At 42.8% G+C, this 27,652-nt stretch overlaps 1 protein-coding gene across 9 annotated transcripts in view; it reads left to right on the forward strand.

The window, feature by feature from the left end:
- The window catches only part of CACNB2 (calcium voltage-gated channel auxiliary subunit beta 2), a 424,474-nt gene that overhangs the window by 388,936 nt on the left and 7,886 nt on the right, over positions 1-27,652 (forward strand). For 6 of the 9 annotated variants that reach the window (XM_061436167.1, XM_061436174.1, XM_061436172.1 and 3 more), the window contains 4 exons: positions 3,518-3,651; positions 7,352-7,432; positions 7,880-7,938; positions 17,187-17,296. In XM_061436167.1, coding sequence (XP_061292151.1) covers positions 3,518-3,651; positions 7,352-7,432; positions 7,880-7,938; positions 17,187-17,296 — 384 coding nt within the window. Of the gene's footprint in view, positions 1-3,517; positions 3,652-3,796; positions 3,817-4,284; positions 4,347-7,351; positions 7,433-7,879; positions 7,939-17,186; positions 17,297-27,652 lie in introns of all 9 variants that reach the window. The other 3 variants (XM_061436168.1, XM_061436173.1, XM_061436175.1) reach the window with 2 other exon arrangements.

Here is a 27,652-nt window from a genome sequence, read left to right on the forward strand (position 1 = left end):
GGCAAGAGGGCCACCACAGTGAGAAGCCCGCACGCCACAGCTAGAGAACAGCCCCTGTGCTCCACAACTAGAGGAAACCCAGGCCACAGCAACAAAGATCCAGCACAGCTGAAAATAAATGAACGTAAAAAGAAAAAGTAAAAAATTCCCGCCTCACCCCTGGGGAACGAGGTAGTAGCTGGTTGCACAAAGCATACTGTATACCTACACGTGTGCGCAACCCTAGCACATCACTCAACTCGACCCAACTAAGGTTACATTTGAATTTAGAGTTCAAAAAACATTTCCAAGGCTCTCTGCCAAAAGCAAAATAATTTTTAAAACTAAAGCATGCTCATGAAGAGGACAAAAATAAACTATTTTTAAAGGAGACAGTTTTCCCAAGTAAATACTAATGTTTGCCAAGGTATGCTGATGCAAGCATGAAATTTAAAAGGAGCATCTCACACCTCTCAGAATAAGAACCATCTGAGCCTATTAAAGTATATAGACTCATTTAAAGAGTCAAACATGCTTCTCAAGTTTTAGTAAATTTCTTGAATGTGTTTTGAAAGTAGCCAAATGATTTAGAATTCTGTGTCTCAGGACAAATGTCGATGCTTTTAGATCTAAGTTAACCAAAGTCAGGACTAGAAAACTGTGAAGTCTTCAGTTTGGGATTTTGAGCCCTTATATAAATGCAGGTAAATTGCAAACCTGACTCAGGCTGTGTGTGTGTGTGTGTGTGTGTGTGTGTGTGTAGCCAAACATCTGGGCTATGGCTCAGCTCAACTTTTTCTGCATTGCCATTCTTCCTTTAAATAAAAAACCCAATGGACCAATCATAAAATTCAGTTCCTGAACTTTACCATCCCAAGGTCCTGTCAACTCTGAAAGACCACTGAGTACCCTCAATTTCAGAGAGGCTGTCAAGGGTACTGTCCCTTGAATGTAGCCTTTATAAGTCCAATAACAGATTAGAAAGGTAGAGCATATTGAAATTGACCACCAAAAGGGAAACTGATTTGGGTGGCTGTTGTTTAGTTGCTAAGTCGTGTCAGACTCTCTTGTGACCCCATGGACTGTAGCCCATCAGATTTCTCCATCCATGGGATTTCCCAGGCAAGAACACTAGAGCGGGTTGCCATTTCCTTCTCCAGGGGATCTTCCTGACCCAGGGATGGAACCCGTGTCTCCTGCATTGGCAGGTGGATTCTTCACCACTGAGCCACCTGGGAAGCCCTTGATTTGGATTAAGACGTACTATAGCAGGGATTCCTAGTCAGTTAGGAACTGGGCTGTACTGCGGGAGGTGAGCAGCAGGCTAGCCAGCGAAGCTTCATCTGTATTTACAGCTACTTCCTATCACTCACGTTACAACCTGAGCTCCACCTGTTAGATCAGCAGCGGCATTAGATTCTCATAGGAGTGTGAACCCTAACCCCTAAAGTCAAGACATAATATCTTGAGATTACCACAAAATAGAAATAAAGGGCACAATAAATGCAGTGCCCTTCAGTTATCCCCAGACCATTCCCCTGACCAGGTCCATGGAAAAATTGTCTTCCCACAAAACTGGTTCCTGGTCCCCAAATGGTGGCAGACCACTGTACTGTGGGACTAATGAAAACCTGACCCACACCCTCTCCATCTTATGCAGGAAGACACGAATAACATGCTCCCTAAACTGAGATTCAAGGAAGAGCCTCAATGGGTGGTGTACACGTCAGCATTAGTTCAAATCACTGGGCACGTTTCATAATGTTTCTGTTGTACAACACATGCTGATCCTAGAGCTTATCCAAAGGCACAGATGGGATAAAGAGAAAGACATATTTACTGGGCATATCTAACTACCTACCAGGAGTTAATTCAGACCATTATGACTCATGGAGAAAGAGCACCCGACCTCAGCTTTATGCACGCAAGAGCTGATATTTGCAACACTGTGCTAACTGCCAGGTGTTTGCTCCATCCTAGTATTTCGACCTAATCAAATAAAGAGGAACAATTCAACAAGACAGCTCATTTTTGAAAGGCTGAGTGAATCATCTAACATCCATAATAACTTCAACATTGAAAAATAACGTGACGGCTTTCGGATGATCTCCGGTCATTTGGAAAGGTTCACGATGCCTGTCGTGAGCCAGGGCAGCCAGTGTTTCACAGGGCATGGAAGCTACGGTGTTGAAACACCAAGCTGTCTGTCCTTTCACAAGAGTAATTTGGTCCTTAAATCTGAATGGACTGTGGTTTATGTTAAGAGAACGACATGAAAAGAGAGAGAAAGTGACATAAGTAATATGAGGTTTTCCTGGGACAAGTTGATTTCTTCTTTTCTTCTTCTACTTGATCCCATCTAAAGGACAGAATAATTTTCTAGTGGGCTCAACTCCATAATGTCTTCCTGAATCCTGACTCTTGAGGACATGACCCCACTCGGGAAGCTTAGGGAACTGGATGAGAGCACCAGGATCATTGCAGGATCTTAGCTGGAGAGGCAGCCTGGTGGAGCATATAGCGCCACAGAGGCAGAAGCAGATACTGAGCTTTTGTCAAAAACAAGTCCCTTCAACTCTGAGAATTTATCTTTTCAGTCTTGAGAAATAAGAGAGTTGCCGTTGATTATGCAAATACTTTCCAGCTCTGGTTTCTACCATGGATCAAATTCTGTAGTGATTGCATGTGGATGCATTGTATAAACCTCATAGGGAGATGATGAATCTTTTTCATTGAAGATGTTAATTTTTCAGTGCTCTGTTTTCAGAGCCAATGAGTTTAAAAGGTGAAAGCATGTCAAACCACAGACCTAAACCCCTCATTCTCCAGATGAGGAGATCAGTGGTATAATCCCTTGGGTTTTACTGCCCTTCTGCTGCTGCCTCTCATGTAAATCCAGCGAATTTATATAAAATCATCAGGAGGCTATTTAGGCTGTTGTATAAGATTCATTTGGAGGTCATCACATCCAGTGGCTTCTAATTAGTTTTCCATCAGACCTGCCTCAAGAGTGCCCAGATCATGGTGAAATCATTTCCATCTGGTCCATCCTGGGACCCTCTAGAGTCATTTGTCTTGTGTATAACTTCTTTATGTCACTGGATTTAGGATTTTCTGTTCTCTCTGTCCCTCACATGCCTTTTATAATTTCAGTGAACCATTTCACACTGCCCTTATGTTCAACCAAGCTCAAGAAGAAATTGAAGGTTTTCTGTCCTGACAGCTGATTTGGAAAATATCAATATTATATTTGAAACTACAAATTAAAAAACTTGTTTCTCTAAAAACAAAATCTTATTCAATAGATTGAGTGTGAAACCAATGTATCCAAGCACACAGATATTATGAGAGGATCTTTAATTTGATGACATTCTTTATGTGTTTGACCTTGAAACTTTACTTTGTTGACTGTGCTTAGCACTGTGTGATAGATCTTTGACTGTGATTAGTTTTGTTTGCTTTTCATTTTATTTTTTTGATAACCAATTTTTCCTCTCCCGTCTACCTGATGATTTTTGAATTGTTTGTCTGTATATAGCTATAGACATAGATGCTACTGGCTTAGATGCAGAAGACAATGATATTCCAGCAAACCACCGCTCCCCTAAACCCAGTGCAAACAGTGTAACGTCACCCCACTCCAAAGAGAAAAGAATGCCCTTCTTTAAGAAGGTAACATGAACTTCCAAGCTTGCGTCTGTCCACGCGCTCAACTGCACTGCGTCACATTTCTAGTCCTGTGGACTGTCTGCGTCCTTGATAAAGCCAATAACATGCATGCTTTGTTATTCTTTGTTTCTTTTCCATGCTGCTGTAGCTAAGCAGAAGCAGAAATCGGTAAGTTCACATTGACATAAGCTGTGTTTATCCTGCCCCTGGCATCATTAGCATTCAGTCCCACAGTTAATATTCAACACGATCATTTCTGTCCTAAGAAAAGAATGTATCAAGCAGCTAATTGAGTCCATTCAGACCAGCTAAATTCAGTGAGTGACCTGTGGAAGCACCATTACAGTACCTAGCCTTTTTGATGGAATAACAGCTACCACCAAGGGCATTCGTTCCAACATTCTAGGAACGTCCAATGCTGAAGACTCCATTTGTAATGCACCTCTCTCGTGCATGCTTCTGTCTCTATCACTTTCTTTCCTCCGGAAATTTAACTGATAATCAAGCATATGAAAAACCATTATTAGATTCTGATTTATGATATCCAGATACATAGCTTGTACTAAAAAAAAAAAATTTTTTTTTCAATTCTTCAATTTTTAATTTAGTCAGTTATTTAAACTTCTAATCCACTAGGTGCAAAATCTGCAGATGAACAAGACCAGTGGAAAACTGCAGGCTTGTTTTGGCGGTCTACTGTGAGTTCTTCCTATTGTCATATATAAATCCTCTCCCCATGTTCTTGCCTCCTCCGTCACTCAGATCTCAGCATCCCACCCATCGGACGGTGACATGGTGGCTGTGCGTACAGCCTTTGCCACTGGCCAGCCAAGATGCTACCCAGTGATCCTCTTGGTTCCCTGACTGGAAACTAGGGTACTGCTGAGCTCTCTTGACTCCAAAATCTGTTTCTTCCAAGCACATTTTGTAGCTCTGAAGCATTATTTTTTGAGGATAATCTCCCCGTCCACAATCCCCACTCCTTTCTTTCTTTTATATACCACTGTCCACCGCCTGTTGTGCTGTGCTGTCTTTAGAGTCATTCTTTCTAATGTCAGCAAGTCCAGCACAACCTCTCACGACATACGTGGGCATGGAGTCGAACCTCCTCTGCCTCCAGCTCTCCACACCCTGAGCCCTTCTCTTCTGTACAGTAGGATTCTGCCCTGTGGAGGAACTGAGTCATCAATGAGGTGTCAGATGCTGAACTATGTTTTGTTTTGTTTTGTTTTAAAAAATAAATTGTGTTTGCTTTCATTGTGGAAGACCGAGATACTCCAAGCAAAAATTAAAACCCCTGGATTTTTGTGTGACCACCAAAAGCCACAGCCAACTATCCATCCACGACAGTGGGTCCATTTCTCTGGTCCTTCCTTCTTGTCACCGCTAAAACTTAGAGCCAGGTGACTCAACAGGGTTCAGAGCAGCAGAAACCTAAAAATTCAGCATTGCTCAGCTGCTCCGAGCTTTACCCAACAGGAACACGAATGAAAACCGTGTTTATTGATAGGTTTTTCTGAAGTTTGCGGACTCCTAAATTCCAAAACATGAAAAATGTTTATTGTAATTCTTCCACTAAATAATTTGAACAAATTACACTTAGCAGGAGAGGACAGATAAAAAAGGATGGTGTCCTGATTCATAGGGTATAAAGTTCCAATATTCCATCAAATAAGGTAATTTCTGTAGCTACCCTACTGATGAAGAAGCTGATTGATTAGCAGCATTGCTATTAATAGTTGGCAGTCACAAATCAAAGGAACCCAAGACCCATCTAATACTGGGCCACTGAATATTTAAAGACTTGAAATAAAATTTCTTGGAAGCTAAAATGCATGCAACTGATATTCCTAATTATAATGATGGAAAAGGTATTCTTAGACCGCATAGTTATAAGGACTTGGCTTCTAAATGTTTTCAATCTGATCCCAGGTGGTATAAATGCAATAACTGAATAATTTTGCTGAATTAATTTCATGTCATAATCTCATGAATATGCTTATGATGCCTTCGGCACAGGTATTCATTCTTCTTATGTTGTTAATGATGTGGTCAGCTTCAATATAGACTTTTCAAAACCAAAAAAAAAAAAAACAACCTGAGATGCAGTAAGACTGTTTTCCATGTTTTAGGTTGCTTTTAGAGTGATGCTTGTGTGGCCTTTGTGCTGTCACTGTATTATGTTTGTCTTGGGTTTGTTGGTTGGTTGGTTTTTTTTCTGTTTAAAAATGTATTCTACCTTGATTGTATCTATTAAAATTCATTTTGAGCACTAGATAAAGCTTTCAGCAGTAAAATTTGAGACGGCACAGACACAGTCATATCTTCTCCCCTCCGATTCTATCGTCCATGACTATGGGCAAAACTCCAGTGGAAACTTTTGAATTTGAAATGCTTTTTCATCCCCTCGCCATGCCCCAAGCAAAGTAAATTCGATCCAAGTCAGAAAGTTGGTAAAGGGCCATCTTAAGCAACAGTAATGTGTTCTTGAACGACAGCCTGATGCAAAAATGGCATTCACGCTTGCAATAAGTTGACAAAATTCTTCCAGTAGTTCAGAGAAGATTTTTCTTTTGGTCTGGGTGATTCTTAACATATATGTATTTTTCAGACACTCCTCAGTGCAGGAAGACTCCTGCCAGCATGATTTGTTTATCTGTGTCTTAGGCCATAGTTGTCTTCTACATTAAAGAAGTCATTTTTTTCCCCAGTCACTTTAACATTTTCCTCTATTAAAATAGCCAATTTTAAGATCTTTAAAAAAATAAGTTATCTAATTTGGGGGAAAATCTTTTTTGTCATTATTGTATTAGAAGCAGAAGAGCTGAAAATTGTTGCAAGTTTTAGAAATGGCTACAAAGTTAGGTCCTCCCCCTGCTCTTCTAAAAAAGAAAGAAATTCTTGTGGGAGGGAATGAGTTAGTTATGTAAGGGAAACACCTCCTAACCAGTTCTTGAGAAGCACATGAGAACTGCAGGAGGACAGTGAGCCTTGTGAGGCCATGGAGGCCTGCTCGGGCATTTTAACGCATCAGAAGCAGCTTCCCTCCAAGACCCATAAACCTGACATTATAAGTGTTTAAGTTCCAAAGGATAGAAACCAAAAATCTAAACATATAAATCCATCAGCTGTGAAGAGTGATCATGATTCCATTTACTGAAACAAGCATGCAGGCTCCTCCAAACTCTCACAGCAAAACAGAAACTGTCGAGTATTTGGTCACAAAAGACCAAGGTTTTATCCAGGTAAGACCAACATCTAAGACCCAAAGACCTTTCTTTTCTTTGTCATTAACCACATGAGGTCTGATCATTCCACTCTTGAGAAAACTCAAATGCATCTGAAAAGCAGTATTAACCTCCGGTCAAGCTTTTAAAAGCACCTCTCCTGCATGAGGCATGTTTTTGTCTGTTCTAACTAGTTTTTTTTGTTCAAAAGCAGCCCCTCCTGCATTAGGAACATCAGGAGCATTTGAGGAGAGCCAGAAAACTGTAGACAACTCAGTCACTTTGAAACATGAAGGAAATAAAACCACCCAGTCTTGGGTTGGGTTTATTTAGAAAAAGAAGCCAGTGCAAAAAGAATGGCAGTGTCTGGGAAGTTAGTGCCTGGTATCACAGAGTTGAGAAAGAACAGTTTGTGCCTTATATATTTGAGTTCCCTCTGCCTTTTAACCATCTGAAGGCGTCTCCTCTCTCTGCAGACAGAGCACACCCCTCCGTATGATGTGGTCCCTTCTATGCGACCTGTGGTCCTGGTGGGCCCCTCTCTGAAGGGGTATGAGGTAGGTAGCTGCCCTCTGGCACATCCTTGACCTTGCATGCTGACCTGACCTTGCACACCTCCCTCTCCTGACTCTTGAACTGGGAAAAAAGCTGGTGGCAGCAAAGCACGTTGTTTTCAAGCCACGGGGTACATTGCTACAGTTCTGTTCCGTTTTGTTGCCTTGGAGATGTATGCATGCCACAGTTGACTCTGGGGAGAGAGTGTCAAATGGAGAATGATGGAGGCCCCTTGCAATGTTGTTAACAGTCCCTCCAAGAGTGAGTTTGGGGAACTTTGTCTTTTTTCATTGTTAATATATCAAAGCTCAGCCACAGAAAAAGGGAGCGACCCTCACATGCTACTTTTTCCCAATGGGACGCCTGGATTTTTAACATTAAGAGGAATAAGACTGTTTTATCATAATTAGTAATGTTTTTTTCATGTCTTATTGCTTGCTCAATTGCAGGTCACAGATATGATGCAAAAAGCACTGTTCGATTTTTTAAAACACAGATTCGAAGGGCGGTGAGTATTTCAGAATTCTGGGTTTTGTGGATCTTTTCCTTAAAGATGATGAAACTGAAAGCTGGGTGGGACAGGCGGGTGGATCCTAAGAGAACACTGGCTTCTCAAGCCTCTGTGGTGACAGGATGTAAGTTCCATTCAGTTCGATCTGATTCAGTACATATTTATCATACTTAGTCCACACAACCTCAGCTCTCCGTTCCTACACCTGTGTCTGTAGCTGAATTTGGTCACACCCCTGCTGACGAGTCTCCCCCTGAATTCACGACGAGCTGGCCCTCGGTGCTGCCCAGGAGTCATGTTCTGTGTGCCTCTTACATCCACTTTTCTACTCTTCTAAAAGGCTTTCACAGCATCTCCTTTCTCATCAAACCCTTCTCCTCTCGAGCTTCCTGGTGAACTGGCTTCCTGTTGCTTTGAGAAAACGAAGCAAGCAGAGGAGACTATCCAGGTGTTCCCACCAGCCGCACACCCACCCCCTTGCTTATTTGCCTGAATGTTCTGCCTTTTCTCCTGTTACTGTGAGCGATGGCCAACCCTCTACCTGGGGCTGGATCCCATTCCCCATCTCCACCCACACAGCTGTCACAGGCCTTCCCCTTCTCTGCTGAGCCAGGTATTGTGAGGAGCAAAATCAGACAAGGGCCTTGGCTTCATTGAGTTTACTGGGGGTGTATTGAATGGCAGCCTTGAATCAAATAACCAGTAGGCACCATAGTAACGTTTCAGCCAACTTCAGAAGCATCAAAGATAGGATTGGAGTCTAAACTGGAAGCTTCCAAACGTAAACTAAGCATAGGTTATTGGGAACCTGGGAGCAGACAGAGCTAGGGTGTATTTCTGTATCTTTCATGAGACACACTGGGTGCCTCTCTTCTCCACATTCCTTTCCTTTTCCTGTCTGGCAATACAAGTGCAGTAAATGGAATCTGTAGATTTCACTGTTCTTTTAAATCTCTCACTTTCTTCCTTGAACACACCAGCTTTCATGACTGTTTCATGTTTATATTGATTTCTGGTCATGAGGTAGGAGTTAGATAAGCCCCAGGCTGAACACCTGAAGCTGGCATCCTGCTGCCCTTTGAAAGACCAGAGTTGGGCACAAGCGAGATTAGCCAGAGACAACCTGGAAAACTGCCCCAATAAGCAACTTTCTATTGTGCAAGCTTACTCCAGGTTCCCCCATGTGCTTTCCATACATACTGTGCTTCCAATAAATTTTGTCTCTTTGTTGAACTGTTTCTTCAAAGACAAGGACCAAAATCTATTCCACAGCCAGAATCAGTAGGGGAGGCAGGGCAAAGGGGGGAGCTTTTATAGCAGGATATTGTTCGTTCAATTCAGTTGCAAAGTCTTTTCTGACCCTTTGTGACCCCATGGACTGCAGCACACCAGACTTCCTGTCCTTCATCAACCACCAGAGTTCGCTCAAGCTCATGTCCATTGAGTCAGTGATGCCATCCAACCATCTCATCCTCTGCTGCCCCCTTCTCCTCCTGCCCTCAGTCTTTCCCAGCATCAGGGTCTTCTCCAATGAGCCAGTTTTTGCATCAGGAGACCAAAGTATTGAAGCTTCAGTTTTAGCATCAGTCCTTCCAATGAATATCCTGGATTGATTTCCTTTAGGATTGACTGGTTTGATCTCCTTGCTGTTTAAGGAATTCTCGAGTCTTCTCCAGCACCAAAGTTCGAAAGCATCAATTCTTCAGAGCTCAGCCTTCTTTATAGTCCAACTCTCACATCCATACATGACTACTGGAATAGTAGTAGAACTGAAAGCAAAGGACTGAAAGAGACAGAAAATGAAAACTAGAATCTGTGTTTCAAAAAAGCCTTCACGAGACTTCCCTGGTGGTTCAGTGGTTAAGAATCATCCTTCCAATGCAAGGGACACAGGTTCAGTCCCTGGTCAGGGAACTAAGATCCTACATGCCACGAGGCAACTAAGCCTGCATGCCACACTCAGAAAGAAGCCTGTGCCCCACAGTGAAGACCCAGCACAGCCAAAATAAAAAAACAAAGACTTTAGAATCAGAGTCTTCCTAATCAGATGTTCCTCAGTAGATAGTTTTGCTTTGCATGGTTTATAAAATATAATTTATCTCATGCTGGGAATCACAGCTTGATCTTTGGGCCTTCAGCTTGGTCTAGGCTCTGGCCCAACCTCTAATTGGGCCCATGTAGCTTTCACTTCTGTGTTCTTGACTTTGTCATTTATCACCATTTAGAATTGTCTACATGAACCTACTTACCCAGAAAATTCTGCTAGACCGGGCACTTTACTCTCTATGACTGAGTTAACCCACTGCTCTCTTCTAAATGCCAAAGGTGGGGGAATGAGATGGGTTCCCTGACCTCTATTTCAACCTGAGTTAAGTTTTGAACTTGGAAGACAGACTCCAGCTACAGGGTGCATTATGGACCCATGTTCTACGGTGTTAGCCATCCAGATTGATTTCGTTTAAGAAACAAAGACAGTATTTTCAGTGTTGTATCAGTCTTCTGTTTCTGGCCCAAACTAGTTGCCATGTGGCTTTATGAATGGACCTGCCATGGTTCCTCTGAACTCTTAAAACTGGAATTCACCACTATAGGCCTGTGATCACCAATTATGATATTTGGCAAAACTAATACAATTATGTAAAGTTTAAAAATAAAATTAAAAAAAAAAATCCTCAGAGGAAGGAAGGGGCTTCCCTGTTAGCTCAGTCGGTAAAGAATCCACCTGCAATGCAGCAGACCCTGGTTCAATTCCTGGGTCAGGAAGATACACTGGAGAAGCAATAGGCCCCCCACTCCAGTATCTTGGGCTTCCTTTGTGGCACAGCTGGTAAAGAATCTGCCTACAATGTGGGAGACCTGGGTTTGATCCCTGGGTTGGGAAGATCCCCTGGAGAAGGGAACGGCTACCCACTCCAGTATTCTGGTCCACAAAATTCCATGGACTATATAGTCCATGGGGTCGAAAAGAGTTGGACACAAATGAGCAACTTTCACTTTCAGAGGACGGAATAGGGTCTGTAAAGCAGAATTTCAATAAAGTCATGCAAAACGTTAACTCTTTCACTCAAGGCAAGACATCCAGAGTTAGTAAATCACACACTGTCTGCTTCTGGTCGGCCAGACAGCCATAGAGGGTGGAAACTCATAACAAGTATGAGTGTGGCTAATCCTAAATAGATATGCAGTTATAGGAGGGGAAAATGAATCACTCCTGTGTTATCTATTAAGCAAAATACTTTTTTTGGCCATGCCACACAGCATGTGGGATCCCAGTTCCCTGATAAGGGATCGAACCCACATCCCCTGCATTGGAATGGTGAAGTCTTAACCACTGGATCACCAGGGAAAACTCAACAAAGTATATTAAAAAAAAAAAATGTAAAGCCCAAGAGGGAGAAAATATGAAAGGAAGGATTGGGGATAAAAAGATTCTTGATAGGAATTATTTTTTGTGCTAAAACCCAGTTAGGTTCATGTGTTGATGCCCTGGAGAGTTGTCAGAATCAAGACCTTCATTGCTAAAATAGCCTTAAGTGTGTCATGTCAGAGAAGAGATGATGAGTCATTGTCCTTTCTCTTATGTGCACTGGACAAGCCCATTTCAGTCAGATCCACCCTAAACAACCGTGTCACCCCGTGAACAAAGCAATCTTCCTGTTCACTTAGTAGGACAATGACAGGTAAATTAACAAGGAAATTGGGGGCAAGAAAAAAAAGCCACCATCAGTGATGAATTCAATTGTCCTCTCCAGCGATTCTGAAAATGTCAGGTCTTGTCACAGAAGCGTTTGGCATGTGTACTGAATTCTGTAGGGAGGGGTCCGTGGTGAACCCTGTGCTAAGGAGTCTTACTGGAAATCAGTGCTGGGAAACATGACATCACTTTGTCGTGTGGAAAACATACTTAGATGTGTGGCAGGTTCTTCTGAACCTGTGGTTGTCTACCCTGGCTGCCGATTTAAAACCAGCAGAGCTTTTAAAATGTAGCAAACTTAGGAGATGTCCTGGCAGTTCCCTAGTGGCTCAGACAGTAAAGAATCCACCTGCAATGCAGGAGACCCAGGTTCAATGCCTGGGTAGGGAAGATCTCCTGGAGAAGGGAACGGCTACCCACTCCAGTATTCTTGCCTGGAGAATTCCATGGACAGAGGAGCCTGCGGGCTACAGTCCATGGGGTCACAAAGAGTCAGACACGACTGAGCAACTGAATCTTTCACACTTTCACTTTTTGGTGGTTCAGTGCTAGAACTCTGCACTTCCACCGCAAGGCACAAGGATTCCATCTCTGGTCAGGGAGCTAGGATCCTGCAACCCATGTGGCATGGCCAAAAAAATTTTTTTAATTAAAAAAAAGTCATGGACTTGTATCCCACCTGTGATTAAGTGAAGCCCAATGTCTAGGATGGGACTTGATTTAACTGTAAAGTCTTCTCAGGCAGCTTTGATACACTGCAAGTGTTGAGGACCACTCCTCTACACTGAATTGTCCCCAGGCTTTTGCCTTTAGGATTTTCAGGGTCTGTTTTTTGGTGGAACCTCAAGCAGTGACGATTCCAGAAGCATCACTTAAGGAGTTGCAACGGGACGGTAGCTCTCCGCCTGCAGCCTATAGAGCAAACCACACAAGCAGGGCAGTGGAAGCCCAGCCAAGTAATACCATGTGCGGATAAAACAAAGCCTGTGCGGCAGAAAGGAAGTTGGATCATTAAAGAAAATCCTGTCCCCTGGCTGAATCCCCCCAGGCTGACTGTGAGGGGCTTCCGGCCTGGTTTTGTGTGTCTTGTCACCACTGTATCCCCAGGGCGTCTCTCTCAGGGGGCAGCCTGTCTCCCAGTGAGTGTCCAGGGCTCTTTAGATCCTGGTCCTCGGCAGGCCTTGGGTCCCACTCAGGGGTCCTGGTGTAATGCCCAGCACTTCAGGTCCTGACTCCTTCTCTGCATACAAAACCCTACCCACAGCATCCCCATATGTCCTTATTGTCATGCATAATTTTTTTATTGGAGGATACTTGCTTTACAATGTTCTGTTAGTTTCTGCTGTACAATAGCATGAATCAGCTGTCTGTGTGTGTGCGCTCGTGTGTGTGTGTGTGTGTGCGTGTGTGTGTGTGCGCGTGTGTGTGTGTGCGCCCCTCCCTTTTGAGCCTACCCCACCCGACCCCTCCAGGTTATCACAGAGCGCTGAGCTGAGCTCCTTGTGCTATACAGCAGCTCCCACTAGCTTTCTATTTTCTACATGGTGTATTTATGTCAAACCTCATCTCCCAGTTCATCCCACCCTCCCATTCCCCGTGTCCGCACATCCGTTCTCTACGTTTGCGTCTCTGTTCCTGCCCTGGAACTAGGTTCGTCTGTACTTTTTTCTATATTCCACATACATGCTTTAATATACAATATTTGTTTTTCCTCTTTCTGACTTCCTTCACTTTGTATGACAGACTCTAGGTCCATCAACATCTCTACAAATGACCCATTTGTCCTTTGTCCTGCACTGGTTTTTTGATGGCATTTAATGCCACCTGGCATCAGACTTTGTCTATATCCCTGCCTCCCTCCACCCCACAAGAATCTGAGTTCCGTAATAGTGCTCTGAATGAAGATTTCCACCTAGTAGGCACCTCATAAGTCTGTGTGGAATGACCGATACCCTCCATGCCATGCAGGCGCTGAAAGGAATATCGTTACATCACTCTACTCTACCACCCCAACCCCCAAATAAATAAAGACATTTTTAAACAATTGCTGAACACCTGTCATCTGAACTCAACTTGTGAATGCCTTGGGAAGTCAAAATGAAACTGTGTTTAATATTAGTGGCTGGGTTTAATATTGCTTTTCTGGTTATCGCTTTTTCCATGTAAAGTAAAATTGTCCTCTTTATACAACAAACTTAATCAAATGCACTTAATTTTTGTAAATAGGTGTCCTACTCCACAATGTAAAGGAATAAACTATTGATACAACATCATGAGTGAATCTCAGATCCCTTATGCAGAGTGAAAGAAGCTCAGCTCAAGAGGCTACAGCGATGTTCTGGAAAAGGCAAAACCATAGGGATAGAAAACAGCCCGTGATTGACAGGGGTGGGGTCAGGAAGCTAATGGAACTGTTCCATGTCATGAATGTGATGGTGGAGACAGGACTTTATGAATTGGTCCAAATTCAGGAAACTGTACACAGTAAAGGTTACAGTATATAAATCAACAGAGTTTTATTTTGCAAAAGCCAGTAACTCCCTTTCCACACTTTACCGAATGTCCTGCTCTCCAGAGGCAACCACTTTTAACTCTTTCAGTTTTCAGTCCTTGCCTCTACATCACATGCTTCATTCACCGATAGGCATTCTCTCTGGACTTCCTCCGATGAAGACTATTTAGCTGCCTCATGCATATTCCTCCTGTTTGTGTCTCTCACATCTACACACCTGCATCCATCTCATCCTTCACTCTCCCAACAGGTACATCATAATTTTGGCTGGTTCTATATTTTGGATGCATTGTGACCGTGTAAATAAGATTTCAATGAGCCATGTCATATATTCGCATTACTTTTTCTGATGTGTTTTCTTTGTGGCATCTATGAGATGAATAATTTTGCTTTTCACACATGCTTAATTTTCTATATAGTTGGTGCCAGTCCAGCCCCACGCTCTTCCCCTGGTTGTTTCAAGTTCCTCACAATAGATTCGTACACATCCAGGTGTCCCTCGGCTGTGTCTTCCCGAACCTCTCTCCAGGAATGTCCTGTCCTGCCCCGGCCTGGGTGGTTTGTCTCTGTGTTGAGTGCATATATGTCACTATGAGACAGCTCTGCTCATTATGCCTATCACCACCTTTTTGGGGGTGTGAACCCCTTTTCCCTAGATCAGCTGATCTCTGTCAAGATTCACCTCCATCATTTTTGTCAACAATATCCTCTGACAGTTTCTTTAGAAAGAGGACATTAAAACTTTTGAGACCCTGAATGTCTTTTAAAATGCCTTTAATCAGCCCTCTTATTTAACTGATAAATGGTTAAAATGGTTATGGGATTCTGATTGGAATAATTCCCTGTCCCCCGCCCAGAATTTGTAAGGATTTTTGCTCGATTGCCTTCTGTCTCCATTGTTATGTGTTTTGGGGTTTTTTTTTGGGGGGGGGGGTTCCAATCTTAATATTTTTTATTGAAGTGTGGTTGATCTATAGTGTTGTGTCAACTGTTGCTACTGTTGAGAAGAGCAAGCATTTCCATTCCTGACCCTTTGTAGGGGAGCCACCTTTTCCTCTGGAAGCTTTTAGGCTTTTCTTTGTGCCTAGTGTCATGACATTTACAAGAACATGTCTTGATGTGGAAGTTTCAACCTTTCTGCTGGGCTCCCCCTTTCCATTTGGAAAATCAGACTCTTAATTCTATTTTTTTTTAACTTTCCTCTCTTATGTTTTCCTTGTTCTCTTTTTCCTGGAGCTCTTATTGGAAGTTGAACTTCCTGGGTAATTCTCTAGTTTTTATGCCTTTATTCTCCTATTTTCCATTTCTTTGTCTTTTCAGTTTTACTCTTTAGAAGATCTCCTTAACTTGGTCTTCCAGCCCCTCTTTTGAATTTTCATTTCTACTGTTATATTTTTAATCTCCAAAAATGCTTTCTTAGTCTGAGTCTTTAAATAGAATTTTGTTCTAGTTTCGTAGGTATAATCATGTCTTAGCATTCAGCTTTGGGCATTAGTCATAGGTGGTTTTTCTGTTTGTCTTGGTCTCTCATGTGAGGAGTTCTCCTGAGATGCCCAGGGATGACTGGTGTGCTCCAGTATAATAACAGAACATCAAATAATCAACTGGAGATTCTGTGCTCGTAAGACACAGTGTTCCCTGTAGGACGGCCCCACTGGGCAGTCTCCATGGGAAACCCCCAAAGCCTATTCTTTGGGTCTTTTCTATTTGTTGGTCAGATTCCCCCAGAGAAGAATCTTCCATTCTGACACCTAGGGGATATACCCTTGGCTACCAAAATTCTAGGATGAGGAAGAGGACTGGGGGCTCAACATTTCGAATCCTTTTCTTCTCTCTGTCCCTGCTCTCTGTAGCACCCCCTGGCCAGATGCCCTATTTTACTTCCTGGAGAGACTAGACCAGTCAGTGGTCTTACACCACACAGGAAAAGGACGGCCACCTCATGGCTTGATGTAATAAAGGGGAGGTGGAGGGGTCGAACTGTGGAACAGACTTTTAACCAAATCTCTTATTTTTCGTGCCCCCTTCACCTTCTTCTTCAGAGGCCTGATGAGCCGTTTTACTCCACATTTTCCCTGCTGCTGGCTTGTTCGTTCAGCCCAGTCTCCAGCCTAAGTCATTTACTCTGCCCAGCTCCCAATTTTGTTGTCCCCATGTCTACCCTATTTGAAATGACTCCCCACTCCTTGACTCATGATTGTCGCAACACCCTCTGGGTCTTCTTCAGAACAGTCCTCTTAACCTGTACTACTGTATTAATTTCTTATTTACGACCCATCTCTGCTGCTCGGCTCTCTTAGAGAAGATCTTGTTTGTCTTGTTCTATTTATTCCTCAGGCCGATCACAGCACCATACTTACAGGAGGGATTACAGCACAGGGGCTAAGAATATAGGCTCTCTGGAGTTCTGGGTTCAAATTGCAGCTTCATCACTTTTAGGAACAGTATAGCCTTAGATAAACAATCTACCCATGGCTCTTTTTTTTTTTTTTTTTTTTTGCATCAACAAAAGTGGGAGAATATCCTCTCCACTGAAGTTTTTAGAATGATTTAATGAGTTAATCTGGGTAATGAGATAATGCTGAGGGCATGCCTGGCACTTGGTAAGCAACCGATACATGCTGAGTTAGGTAGGTACAGAATTAAAATGAATGATCAGCTATACCCCAACAGAAAATAAATAAAAAGTTTAAAGAGAAAAATGAATGATTAAGTGCCCTAACATTTCTTTGTTGAAAATATGGTCTATATTGTGGCTCAGCTAGTAAAAGAATCCACCCACAGTGTGGGAGACCTGGGTTCGATCCCTGGGTTGGGAATATCCCCTGGAGAATGGAAACACTACCCACTCCAGTATTCTGGCTTGGATAATTCCATGGACTGTATAGTCCATGAAGTTGCAAAGAGTCGGACACACACAACTGAGTAACTTTCACACTTCACTTCATGTGTCATACTTGGATGAGTTTGGAGTATGCATTTCTGTCCCCTTTTATTCAGTGATTAACCTCAGATCTTCTGTTGCTTTTTCGCCAACAGGATTTCCATCACAAGGGTCACCGCTGACATCTCACTGGCCAAACGCTCTGTCTTAAACAATCCCAGTAAGCATGCAATAATAGAAAGATCCAACACGAGGTCAAGCTTAGGTAAGTGTCCGTCACCAATGAGCTGAAGCCATTTAAACCTTTTTTGCTGAGGCCACCAGTGAGCAGATCTGACTAGATGATAATTCCGTGTGTCAGAGTGCATAGGCAAAACAGACAGGTGTCACCAGTAGCCACTGCTGCTGTCTTAGTGATTTCATGGTATGAAGGATTTGTTTTGAAAGTTTTTGAGTTAAAAATTCCACAGGCTGTCAGCATGAATGTTTTGGATGGTGTCTGTTTTCACGAACATGAGCTTTGGTGTCTATAGACTCTAAATAAACTCCTCGCTTTGACAACAGTGTTGTCACAAGCAAAGTCATTAATATCTTTAAGGCTCAGTTTCTGTTACTGAATCAGACTTGGCTCTGCTCACCTGCATGCAGTGAAGCCAGTCTACTGATGCAGGGTTGTGGTGAAGGAAAGTGCAGCATTTGTTGCAGCTGCCAAACAAGGAGAACAGGCAGCCCATGTTCAAATGCTCTGAACTCCCTGATGGCTTCAGGGAAGGGGCTGCAGGGGAGAAGATCAGCTCGTGCACAGTTCTAGGATTGGTTGGCATCAAGATGACGTCTCAAGCATCATCAACCTTCTGGTTTCAATCAGTCTAGCTTCTCTGTTCTTACGGTCAGCAGTCTTCATCTGGTGGGGGTCTGCTTCCTGTAAAAACGATTTAGGAATGTGTATCCAGCCTTTACATCTTTCAAGAACTGGGAGTTTGTTGTTTCTGCTATGTGGCTGCTTTATAGTCTAAATCATTACTAGTTTCCCAGCCCAACAGCTATTCTTTGCTTCTACATTTTCACATTTCTCAATCATTAACTTTTTTTAAAAAACAATGTTGTGATAGTTTCAGGTGTAAAGCAAAGGAACTCCGCCGTAAATATACATGTATCCATTCTTTCCCAAACTCCCCTCCCATCGAGGCTGCCACATTAAACTGAGCAGAGTTCCCCATGCTATACAGTAGGACCTTGTTGGCTTTCCATTTTAAATACAGCAGTGTGTACATGTCGATCCCAAACTCCCTAACTATCCCTTCTCCCGATCCTTCCCCCTGGTACCTGGTAAATTTGTTCTCTTAAGTCTGTGAGTCTTTTTTGTAAATAAGTTTGTATGTATCATTTAAGATTCCACATATAAGGGATGTCATACAATATTTCTCCTTCTCTGACTTACTTCACTCAGTATGACAATCTCTAGGTCTGTCCATGTTGCTACAAATGACATTATTTCATTCTTTTTAATGGCTGAGTAATATTCCATTGTGTATATGTACCACATTTTCTTTATCCATTCTCCTGTGGATGGACGTTTAGGTTGCTTCCATGTCTTGGCTGTTGTAAGCAGTGCTGCAATGAATACTGAGGTGCATGTATTCTTTTGGACTATCTTTATCTCCACACATGTGTCCAGAAACGGGACTGCAGGGTCATATGGTAGCTCTATTAGTTTTTAAAGGAACCTCCTTGCTGTTCTCCATAGTGGCTGCACCAATTTACATTCCCACCAACAGTGTAGGAGGGTTCCCTTCTCTCCACACCCTCTACAGCATTTATTGTTTGTGGGTTTTTTGATGATAGCCGTTTTGACTGGTGTGAGTTGATACTTCATTTTAGTTTTGATTTGCATTAGTCTCAAAATGACTCATGTTGAGCATCTTTTCATGTGCCTCTTGGCCATCTTTATGTCTTCCTTGGAGAAATGTTTATTTAGGGCTTCTGCCCACTTTTTGCCCAATCATTAACTCTTAAGTCAGCTTTTTGAGACTCAGGGAGGCCTGGGAGACTAAAGCAAAAAAGTCTTTTATTTCAAAGGACAAGGACTCACGGACTTGGATATGGTGCCATTTCTTCATCTAAACCCAAAAAGAGAGAGAGAAAGAGATGATACTAGCTACCTTGTGGAATTACTGGAAAGGTTAAACATAGTGCGACTTCCATAAACGATGGCTATAACCCCAACTCCCTTCATACTTGGATTATATCAGTAATTACATCAGTGTCAACATTTTTGTTTCATTTGTAAGAACAATTTGGAGATTTTAGTTAACACATCTGCAGGTTTGTGTTCGAATCATGTTTATTGTCAAGTACTAATTTGATCAAATGAAATGGCTTTGGCAACTATTCCATCTATTTGGCATTAATGGCTGTTACACGTGTAACTTACTATTAGGTTTTTTTTAATATTTGTTTACTTGGCTGCGCTGGGTCTTAGTTATGGCATGAGGAATCTTCAGTCTTCATGGTGGCATGCAAAATCTTTTAGCAGCAGCGTGGAAATTCTTAGTGCAGCACACAGGATCTTGTTCTTGGACCAGGGATTGAACCCGGGCCCCCTGTGTTGAGGGCTTGTCTGTATCTTCCCCGTGAAACGAGTGGGGTGAGCATGAGCACATACATGTGAAGGACAGGACGTCTTCTTGCTCACGTTTCACAGGGAAAATATGGACAGAAGCTACTAGATGTGGCTGCAGACAGTTAACACCTGGTGTCAGTGGTTGATGAGTCCTGGAAAAAGACACAGGCCGACAGGTGGAGAGTAGGCTGAGGACGAGGGCGTGATTTTATATGAGGAAGTTGGGAGAGGCCTCTCCGAGGAGGTAAGCTTTTAGCAGAATCATTTGTGTTATGAATTCTTTATCCTGGCAGCTACCTGAGAGAAGAGAGAAGTTCTAGGCAGAGGGGAAGTAGGTGCAAAGGTCCTGAGGCAGGAGCATGTCCAGTGGGCTGAAGGGGGAGCAGGACAGCCGGTGTGACTGGAGTGGAATGATGAGGGTGTGAGATCAGAGAGGTGGTGGAGGGCCTGACTGGGTCGCACTCTTGGGCCTTTAACTGCGGATGTGATAGGAAGAGGCATGGAAGCAGAGGGGTGGCACAAGGTGACTAGCGTTTCAGAAGGATCTCTGATGGCACATGTGGAGAAGGGAAAAGGAACAGGCAGGAGGGAGGGGAGAGGGAAATTAGGATTCTGTTGTTCTGCCGAAGCAGCTTCAGAGAGAAATAGTGCGTTCTGTAGATGAGTAGTTAAGTACTAAAACCGGCGCCTCTACAGGCTGATGGGATACAGAGAACAGACCAGTTACCAGTGGGAACAGGGCAGAGGGCAGAGGCAAGCTAAGGGGAGGAGACTGAGGTACAAACCATTAGGTATAAAATAAGCTACAAGGATATACTGTACAACATGGGGAACAGAGCTCATGTTCAAATATTCATTTATTGGGCTGCACTGGGTCTTAGCTGTGGCACGCTGGATCTTCAGTCTTGGTTATGGCATGCAGGATCTTTACTTGTAGCATGTGGGATCTGATCCCCCGACCAGGGATCGAACCCAGGCCCCCTGCATTGGGAGCATGGAGTCTTAGTCACTGGACTTCCTGGCAAGCCCGTAGAGCCAGTATTTTATAACTATAAATGGAATATAATCTTGAATCACCCTGTTGTACATCTATGCACCTTATATAATGCAGAAATCATCCTAGAGTTTTCTCCTTCATGTTCCCCATCTCTTTGCAACCCCACGGTAAAGAATCTGCCTGTAATGCAGGAGACCCGGGTTCGATCCCTGGGTCGGGAAGATGCCCTGGAGAAGGGAATGGCTACCCATTCCAGTATTCTGGCCTGGAGAATCCCAAGGACAGAAGAGCCTGGCAGGCTACAGTCCATGAGATCGCAAAGAGTCAGACATGACTAAGCAACTGACACTTCCACTTCCCTTTCACTTTTCACAGCAACTATACTGCAATGTTTTTTAAGTGGTGCCTTTCGAAGTATCTCTTCAGCAGAGTCGGGGTGTGGCAAAGACTTGGACAGGAGGTCACCTAGGGGACTTGTAGTCATTCAGGTTAGAGAATAAGAGAGGCTGTAAATTAGTGACAGAGGGAAGGAGAAGACTGGCGGGAATCCAGAGGTGAGAGGGTCAGGATTTCTCTACTGGATGGAGAACATGAAGGAGAAAACCCCAGGATGATTCCTGCGTATTTGCTTTGAGGAAGATGGTATTATTCTGGGGATAAGGGTCTCAGGATGAGGAAGTCATGGAGGGCAGGGGTCTGGGGAGGGGAATGAGCTCCATTTGTGCACATGTTGGATTTGCAATACTGTGGGACATCCAGATATCCAGCAGGAAACTAGACACGAAGCTAGAACTTCCCAGAGAGGACAGGGCTTCACACACAGTGGATTCTCAGTATTCACAGGTGTCATAGTCTATAAAGTCACAGCAAATACTGAATTCGTGAATTCAGCAGAAATGCAGGCTTAGGTTCCTGCAAGCCCCTGGTCCCCACATTTTCATCCACTGACCTGCACATAACCTCATTGCATCATTTTTCTATTTAAAGACTCCTTACTGGATAACCCTGGGTTCTATCCCTGGGTTGGGAAGATCCTTTGGAGAAGGGAATGGCAACCGACTCCAGTACTCTTGCTTGGAAAATTCCATGGACAGAGGAGCCTTGTAAGCCACAGTCCATGGGGTTGCAGAGTCGGACACGACTTAGTGACTTCACTTCACTTCACTTTTACTGGATAACCCTGGGTTCGATCCCTGGAGTTGGTTGCCATTCCCTTCTCCAGAGGATCGAACCCAGGACTGTGGCTTACAAGGCTCCTCTGTCCATGGAATTTTCCAGGCAAGAGTACTGTTTTTAACCTGGCAATTATTTAGTCTTTGTATCCATTTCCCATCTCTAAAATGGTGATACTACCAAGATACCTACCAGGATTATTGTGAGAAGCACCTGAAGTAGTTCGTGGCATGTGTAGCAGATCAGTTAATGGTGGCTGCTGTTATGAGTAGTTTTATTTCTAATTTTTCAAACAGTGCATAGTTTATATAATTCTTTTTACTCATTAAAGTATATACTTAATTTAGATCTGATAGAAGAAATATATCCTAGAACTTAAAATTTTAGTAACTAGTAAGTACATAGCCAGCATGTGCTCAGGCATGTCCAAGTCCCTGTGACCCCATGGACTGTAGCCCTGGCCAGGCTCCTCTGTCCATAGAATTTTCCAGGCAAGAATACTGGAGTGGGTTGCCATTTCCTACTCCAGGGATCGAACCCACATCTCTCGCATCTCCTGTACTAGCAGGCAGATTCTGTACCAGCTGCGCCACCTGGGAAGCCCAGAAAGTAAACAGATAAAGTAAAAAACAAACCAATTTCTATGTAGCACATTCTTCTCAGTCTGCACAATGGGTTCTCTGTAATGTTGCTTTTTTTTTTTTTTTAAAGAATATTAGCATTTCAAAGATCTAGGTCAAATTAAATCAGTGCTAAAGTTGTAGTGTTTGTGAAACAGCTGGAGACTGTATGCTAGAGGCAAGTTTGGGGCCAGAGAGGACGCCTAAGAATTTTTTTCAACCATTATTTATTATCCTGGAAGTGCTTTGAGCCCAAGGGCAGGTAGGGCTGAATGCAGGATGTGGGGGTAGTTTATTTTAAAAGCATCTCTTTCTTGTATACATTTAGTAAAAACTAAATTTGAGAAAACTGACCTCAAACTTAATAGATGAGATCAATTGCAGCAATTATTTAAGAAAGGATGAACGATCCAGTACATTGAAGATATAATAGGTAAAAATTTACTTTATACTTGAGCTTTTAGAAAACTTTCATTACATAAACAAAAGTACAGTATGTTGCATTTGGAGTTGATTATATTAATATGCCACCATATGGCATGAAGGAAAAAACCATGAAAATTTTGCAGCTTTATGTACATCATCAGATTTTCGGAGTGGTATAGGACATCTGTGCATGTATGGATGTCTTTATATGGGCTCATAAAAAGTTCTCACTTTTTTTCTCAGTTGTAATATTGGTCAGGCATCATAAGTTAAAATATGTGTATTAGCTGTGCACACAAATATGTACTTCTATACATTATAGAACTAAAAACACTATTTGAATTAAAATAGTAAAAGCTCTTATAATACAGTTATTTGCCAATTCCAAATCCAAACTTTTAAAAATAATAAACTCAGATAATTAACTATTGCTTTATAAAGTAATTCACCTTAGTGTCTTTAACCTGCCCAGCTTTATACTATCTGCAACTGTGGTTTGGTTTTACCCCAAGCAGTTTTCTAGGAACAAGCCAATTTAGGAGAATAAGCTACATCTTTGCACACATTTATACACAACTGTGCTTCATGGGGTCTATTTCTGTCACACAATAGCAAAAACTGTATACTGAAAGTAGGAAAATACAAGCAAATAAAAGAGTAAAGGAAGTGAAGCTAGATGTAGTTCAGTTCAGTTCAGTCGCTCAGTCGTGTCCAACTCTCTGCGACCCCATGAACCGCAGCACGCCAGGCCTCCCTGTCCATCACCAACTCCCGGAGTCCACCCAAACCCATGTCCATTGAGTCGGTGATGCCATCCAACCATCTCATCCTCTGTCGTCCCCTTCCCCTCCTGCCCCCAGTCCCTCCCACCATCAGGGGCTTTTCCAATGAATCAACTCTTTGCATGAGGTGGCCAAAGTATTGGAGTTTCAGCTTCAACATCAGTCCTTCCAATGAACACCCAGGACTGATCTTCTTTAGGACGCACTGGTTGGATCTCCTTGCAGTCCAAGGGACTCGCAAGAGTCTTCTCCAACACCACAGTTCAAAAGCATTAATTCTTCTGAGCCCAGCTTTCTTTACAGTCCAACTCTCACGTCCATACATGACCACAGGAAAAACCATAGCCTTGACTAGATGGACCTTTGTTGACAAAGTAATGTCTCTGCTTTTGAATATGCTAGCTAGGTTGGTCATAACTTTCCTTCCAAGGAGTAAGCATCTTTTAATTTCATGGCTGCAGTCACCATCTGCAGTGATTTTGTAGCCCCCCAAAATAAAGTCAGCCACTGTTTCCCCATCTATTTCCCATGAAGTGATGGGACCGGATGCCATGATCTTAGTTTTCTGAATGTTGAACTTTAAGCCAACTTTTTCACTCTCCTCTTTCACTTTCATCAAGAGGCCCTTTAGTTCTTCTTTACTTTCTGCCATAAGGGTGGTGTCATCTGCATATCTGAGGTTATTGATATTTCTCCTGGCAATCTTGATTCCAGCTTGTGCTTCCTCCAGCCCAGCATTTCTCATGATGTACTCTGCATATAAGTTAAATAAGCAGGGTGACAATATACAACCTTGACGAACTCCTTTTCTTATTTGGAACCAGTCTGTTGTTCCATGTCCAGTTCTAACTGTTGCTTCCTGATCTGCATATAGGTTTCTCAAGAGGCAGGTCAGGTGGTCTGGTATTCCCATCTCTTTCAGAATTTTCCACAGTTTATTGTGATCCACACTGTCAAAGGCTTTGGCATAGTCAATAAAGCGGAAATAGATGTTTTTCTAGATGTAGTTGGTATTTGGCTGTAGTTGTAACAGACAATGCATGGGAGGAGAGGAATTCATTCACTTTGTATATTAGCAACCAGGTGGTCAGACAAAAATGTTTACAGCTTGGTAGATGATTTTAGCCCAGTGGAACAGTCAGCTGAGATAACTTGTTAAAAGTTGGTCTCTTCTTCCTTATCCTGATGGACCTGCTGTGTCTCTGGACTATGGTGATGGATACAGGAAGCTACACATGGGATAAAACTGCATAGAACTCAGTACACATACACACGCAGATGAGTACATAAAACTCAGGCAGTCTGAGGAAGACGGATTATCCTGGTTGTGATGTTGCACTGTAGTCTTGCAGGACTTCCCACTGAGGAAAACTAGGTAATAAAGTGCACTGGGAGCCGTCGTTTCTTACAACTGCTGTGAATGTAGTTGTCTCAGGAGGAGCGTCAATTAAAGAGAAACTCATCCCTTACGTGGTAACACTGTGGAACTGGGGTGGCACACCCGAGCGCGCGTCTCGCTCACTGGTCCTCGGGTGTGGTCTCCACATCAACAGCATTCACTACTGGGAGCATCAGTTAGGAATGCGCCTTCTCAGGCCCCACCCGGACCTATGAAGTCAGCAACTCTGGAGGCGGGGCCCTGCAGTCTGTTTCAACAAGCCTGCCAGGTGACTCTGCTGTGCATGCCAGGGTTTGAGAACTACCCATCTTGTCACCACTGTGCAGTGAAGGACCTAAGGACCACAGGAAGGGAAGGGATCCGTGTGGTGTAGGTAAGGCACTAAGGAATAAAGCTAAGGCTAGACCCTGGGCATCTGGACTACCATTCCAGGATTTCCTCCACTGAGCAGTGCGTGATGTGATTACTTTTACTTGACCATCTGCCTTCTCTTAGGAAAAAAATTTATGGGCCTATTGATCTGAATCTCACTTCCTCCCTCCTCCTAATTAATGACCTAATTAATCATTACAGGCATAGCCATGTCTATCTTAAGGAATTAACACTTAAAATTCCACAACACTGCTCTGATGGCCCAGCTACACACATCTCCACCCAAAGGGAGTACTTCACCTATATATAGTTTGGCTGCCAAGTTCACGATTAATGTTTTTGAAGATTTAATGCATTTTTTTCTACAACAGCAGCTTCTCATATATGTATAGTCAACTAAAAAGGCAAATATAAAGAGAAAACACACTGTATATTGTCAGATATACAGAATCTAGAAAAACGGTACTGATGAACCTACAGGAACAGAGCCACAGACGCAGAGAGGAGACGGCACAGTGGGTGGAGGAGAGGGTGGGACAAGTGGAGAACAGCGTTGACACGTATACACTACCAGGCGTAAAACAGCTGGTAGGAGACTGTGGCACAGCACACAAGCCCAGCTCGGCGCACTGTGATGACCTGGAGGGGTGGGATGGTGGGGTCCAACCAAGAGCAAGGGGTATAAATATATGTATAATGATGTGCGATGATGCACACTGTTGTACAGCAGCAGCCAACATTGTAAACCAATTATCCTCTAATTAAACACAATTTTTTAAAAGGCAAATATTTGTTACATTATATATATATATATATATATATATATATACACACACAATGATTATATTTTTTCTTTGCCTTTTTAACTCATTCTTTCAACACAATTTTTGAGTCCTAGATATGTCCTAAGCACTGTCCTGAGGGAAGGAATCAAAGTAAGTATGTATTATTGCCAGTCTTCCTATCAGTTCACTGCCTGTTGGAAAAGTTTTCAGTCATATCATCAAAACGCAGTGTGATACATGTTAGCAGGTTGGCACAAAGCAATACTTGACATTTATTAAGCATTTCCTATAAGCAGGCACCAAAATAAATATTTTGCACGTTGATACACTTAGTCCTCATTTCCATGTTTCAGAAAAGAATACTTAGGGGGTCTGAGAAATTAAGCCTTGTTACCCAAGGATCACACAGCTGGATTAAGAAGCCATGTTGGTGCCTGGGAAGTGGGTGCCCTGAGGCAAACCTTCCTGGGTCTGGGGAAAGGAGACGGGGCTGACAGAGGGCTTTAACAGATTTCCTTTCTCAGGCTAAGTAAAGAAGTTGCCAAAATGAAAAATCTGTGCTTAGTGATTATGAAATGGCATTGGAACGACTATTACATTACTGACAGTCTGCCCTCTGAGTCCATTTCTGTTTCACAGATAAGTTCGTGTCACATTTTAGATTCCACGTGTAAGGAGTATCATATGGTATTTGTCTCTTTCTGACTTCACTTAGTATGATCGTCTCTAGGTCCATTCATGTTGCTGCAAATGGCATTACTCTTTTTTTTTACTTTTATTTTTTAAATTTAAATTTAATTAGAGGCTAATTTACAATATTGTATTGGTTTTGCCATACATCGAGTCCACCACGGGTGTACACGTGTTTCCCATCCTGAACCACCCTCCCTCTTCCCTCCCCATACCATCCCTCTGGGTCATCCCAGTGTACCAGCCCCAAGCTTCCTGTATCCGGCATCGAACCTGGACTGGCGATTCATTTCTTATATGATATTATACATGTTTCAGTGCCATCCTCCCAAATCATCCCCCCACCCCTCTCCCACAGAGTCCGGCTGAGCAGTATTCCATTGTGTATGTGCACATCTTCTTTATCTGCTCATCTGTTGACAGACATTTAGGTTGTTTCCATGTGTTGGCTATTGTGAATAGTGCTGATATGAATATAAGGGTGCACACATCTTTTTGAATTACAGTTTTGTTTGAATATATGCCCAGGGATGGGATTGCTGGATCATATGGCAACTCTTTTTTGAGGAACCTCGATATTGTTTTTCATAGTATCAGCAGCAAGTTTAAATTCAGTAGGTGTAAGAGATTGGGATCTGGACAGATAAATAAGGCTTTTCAGTTTCAGAAATGAACATCAGCAGCACTGACATTTCTTTTTTGAAATAAATTCTCAGCATGATGCACTCCGTCCAAGAGTACATACTAGTGTGCC

The sequence above is a fragment of the Bos javanicus genome, chromosome 13 (genome assembly GCF_032452875.1).
Source record: "Bos javanicus breed banteng chromosome 13, ARS-OSU_banteng_1.0, whole genome shotgun sequence".
NCBI classification, from domain to species: Eukaryota; Metazoa; Chordata; class Mammalia; order Artiodactyla; family Bovidae; genus Bos; species Bos javanicus.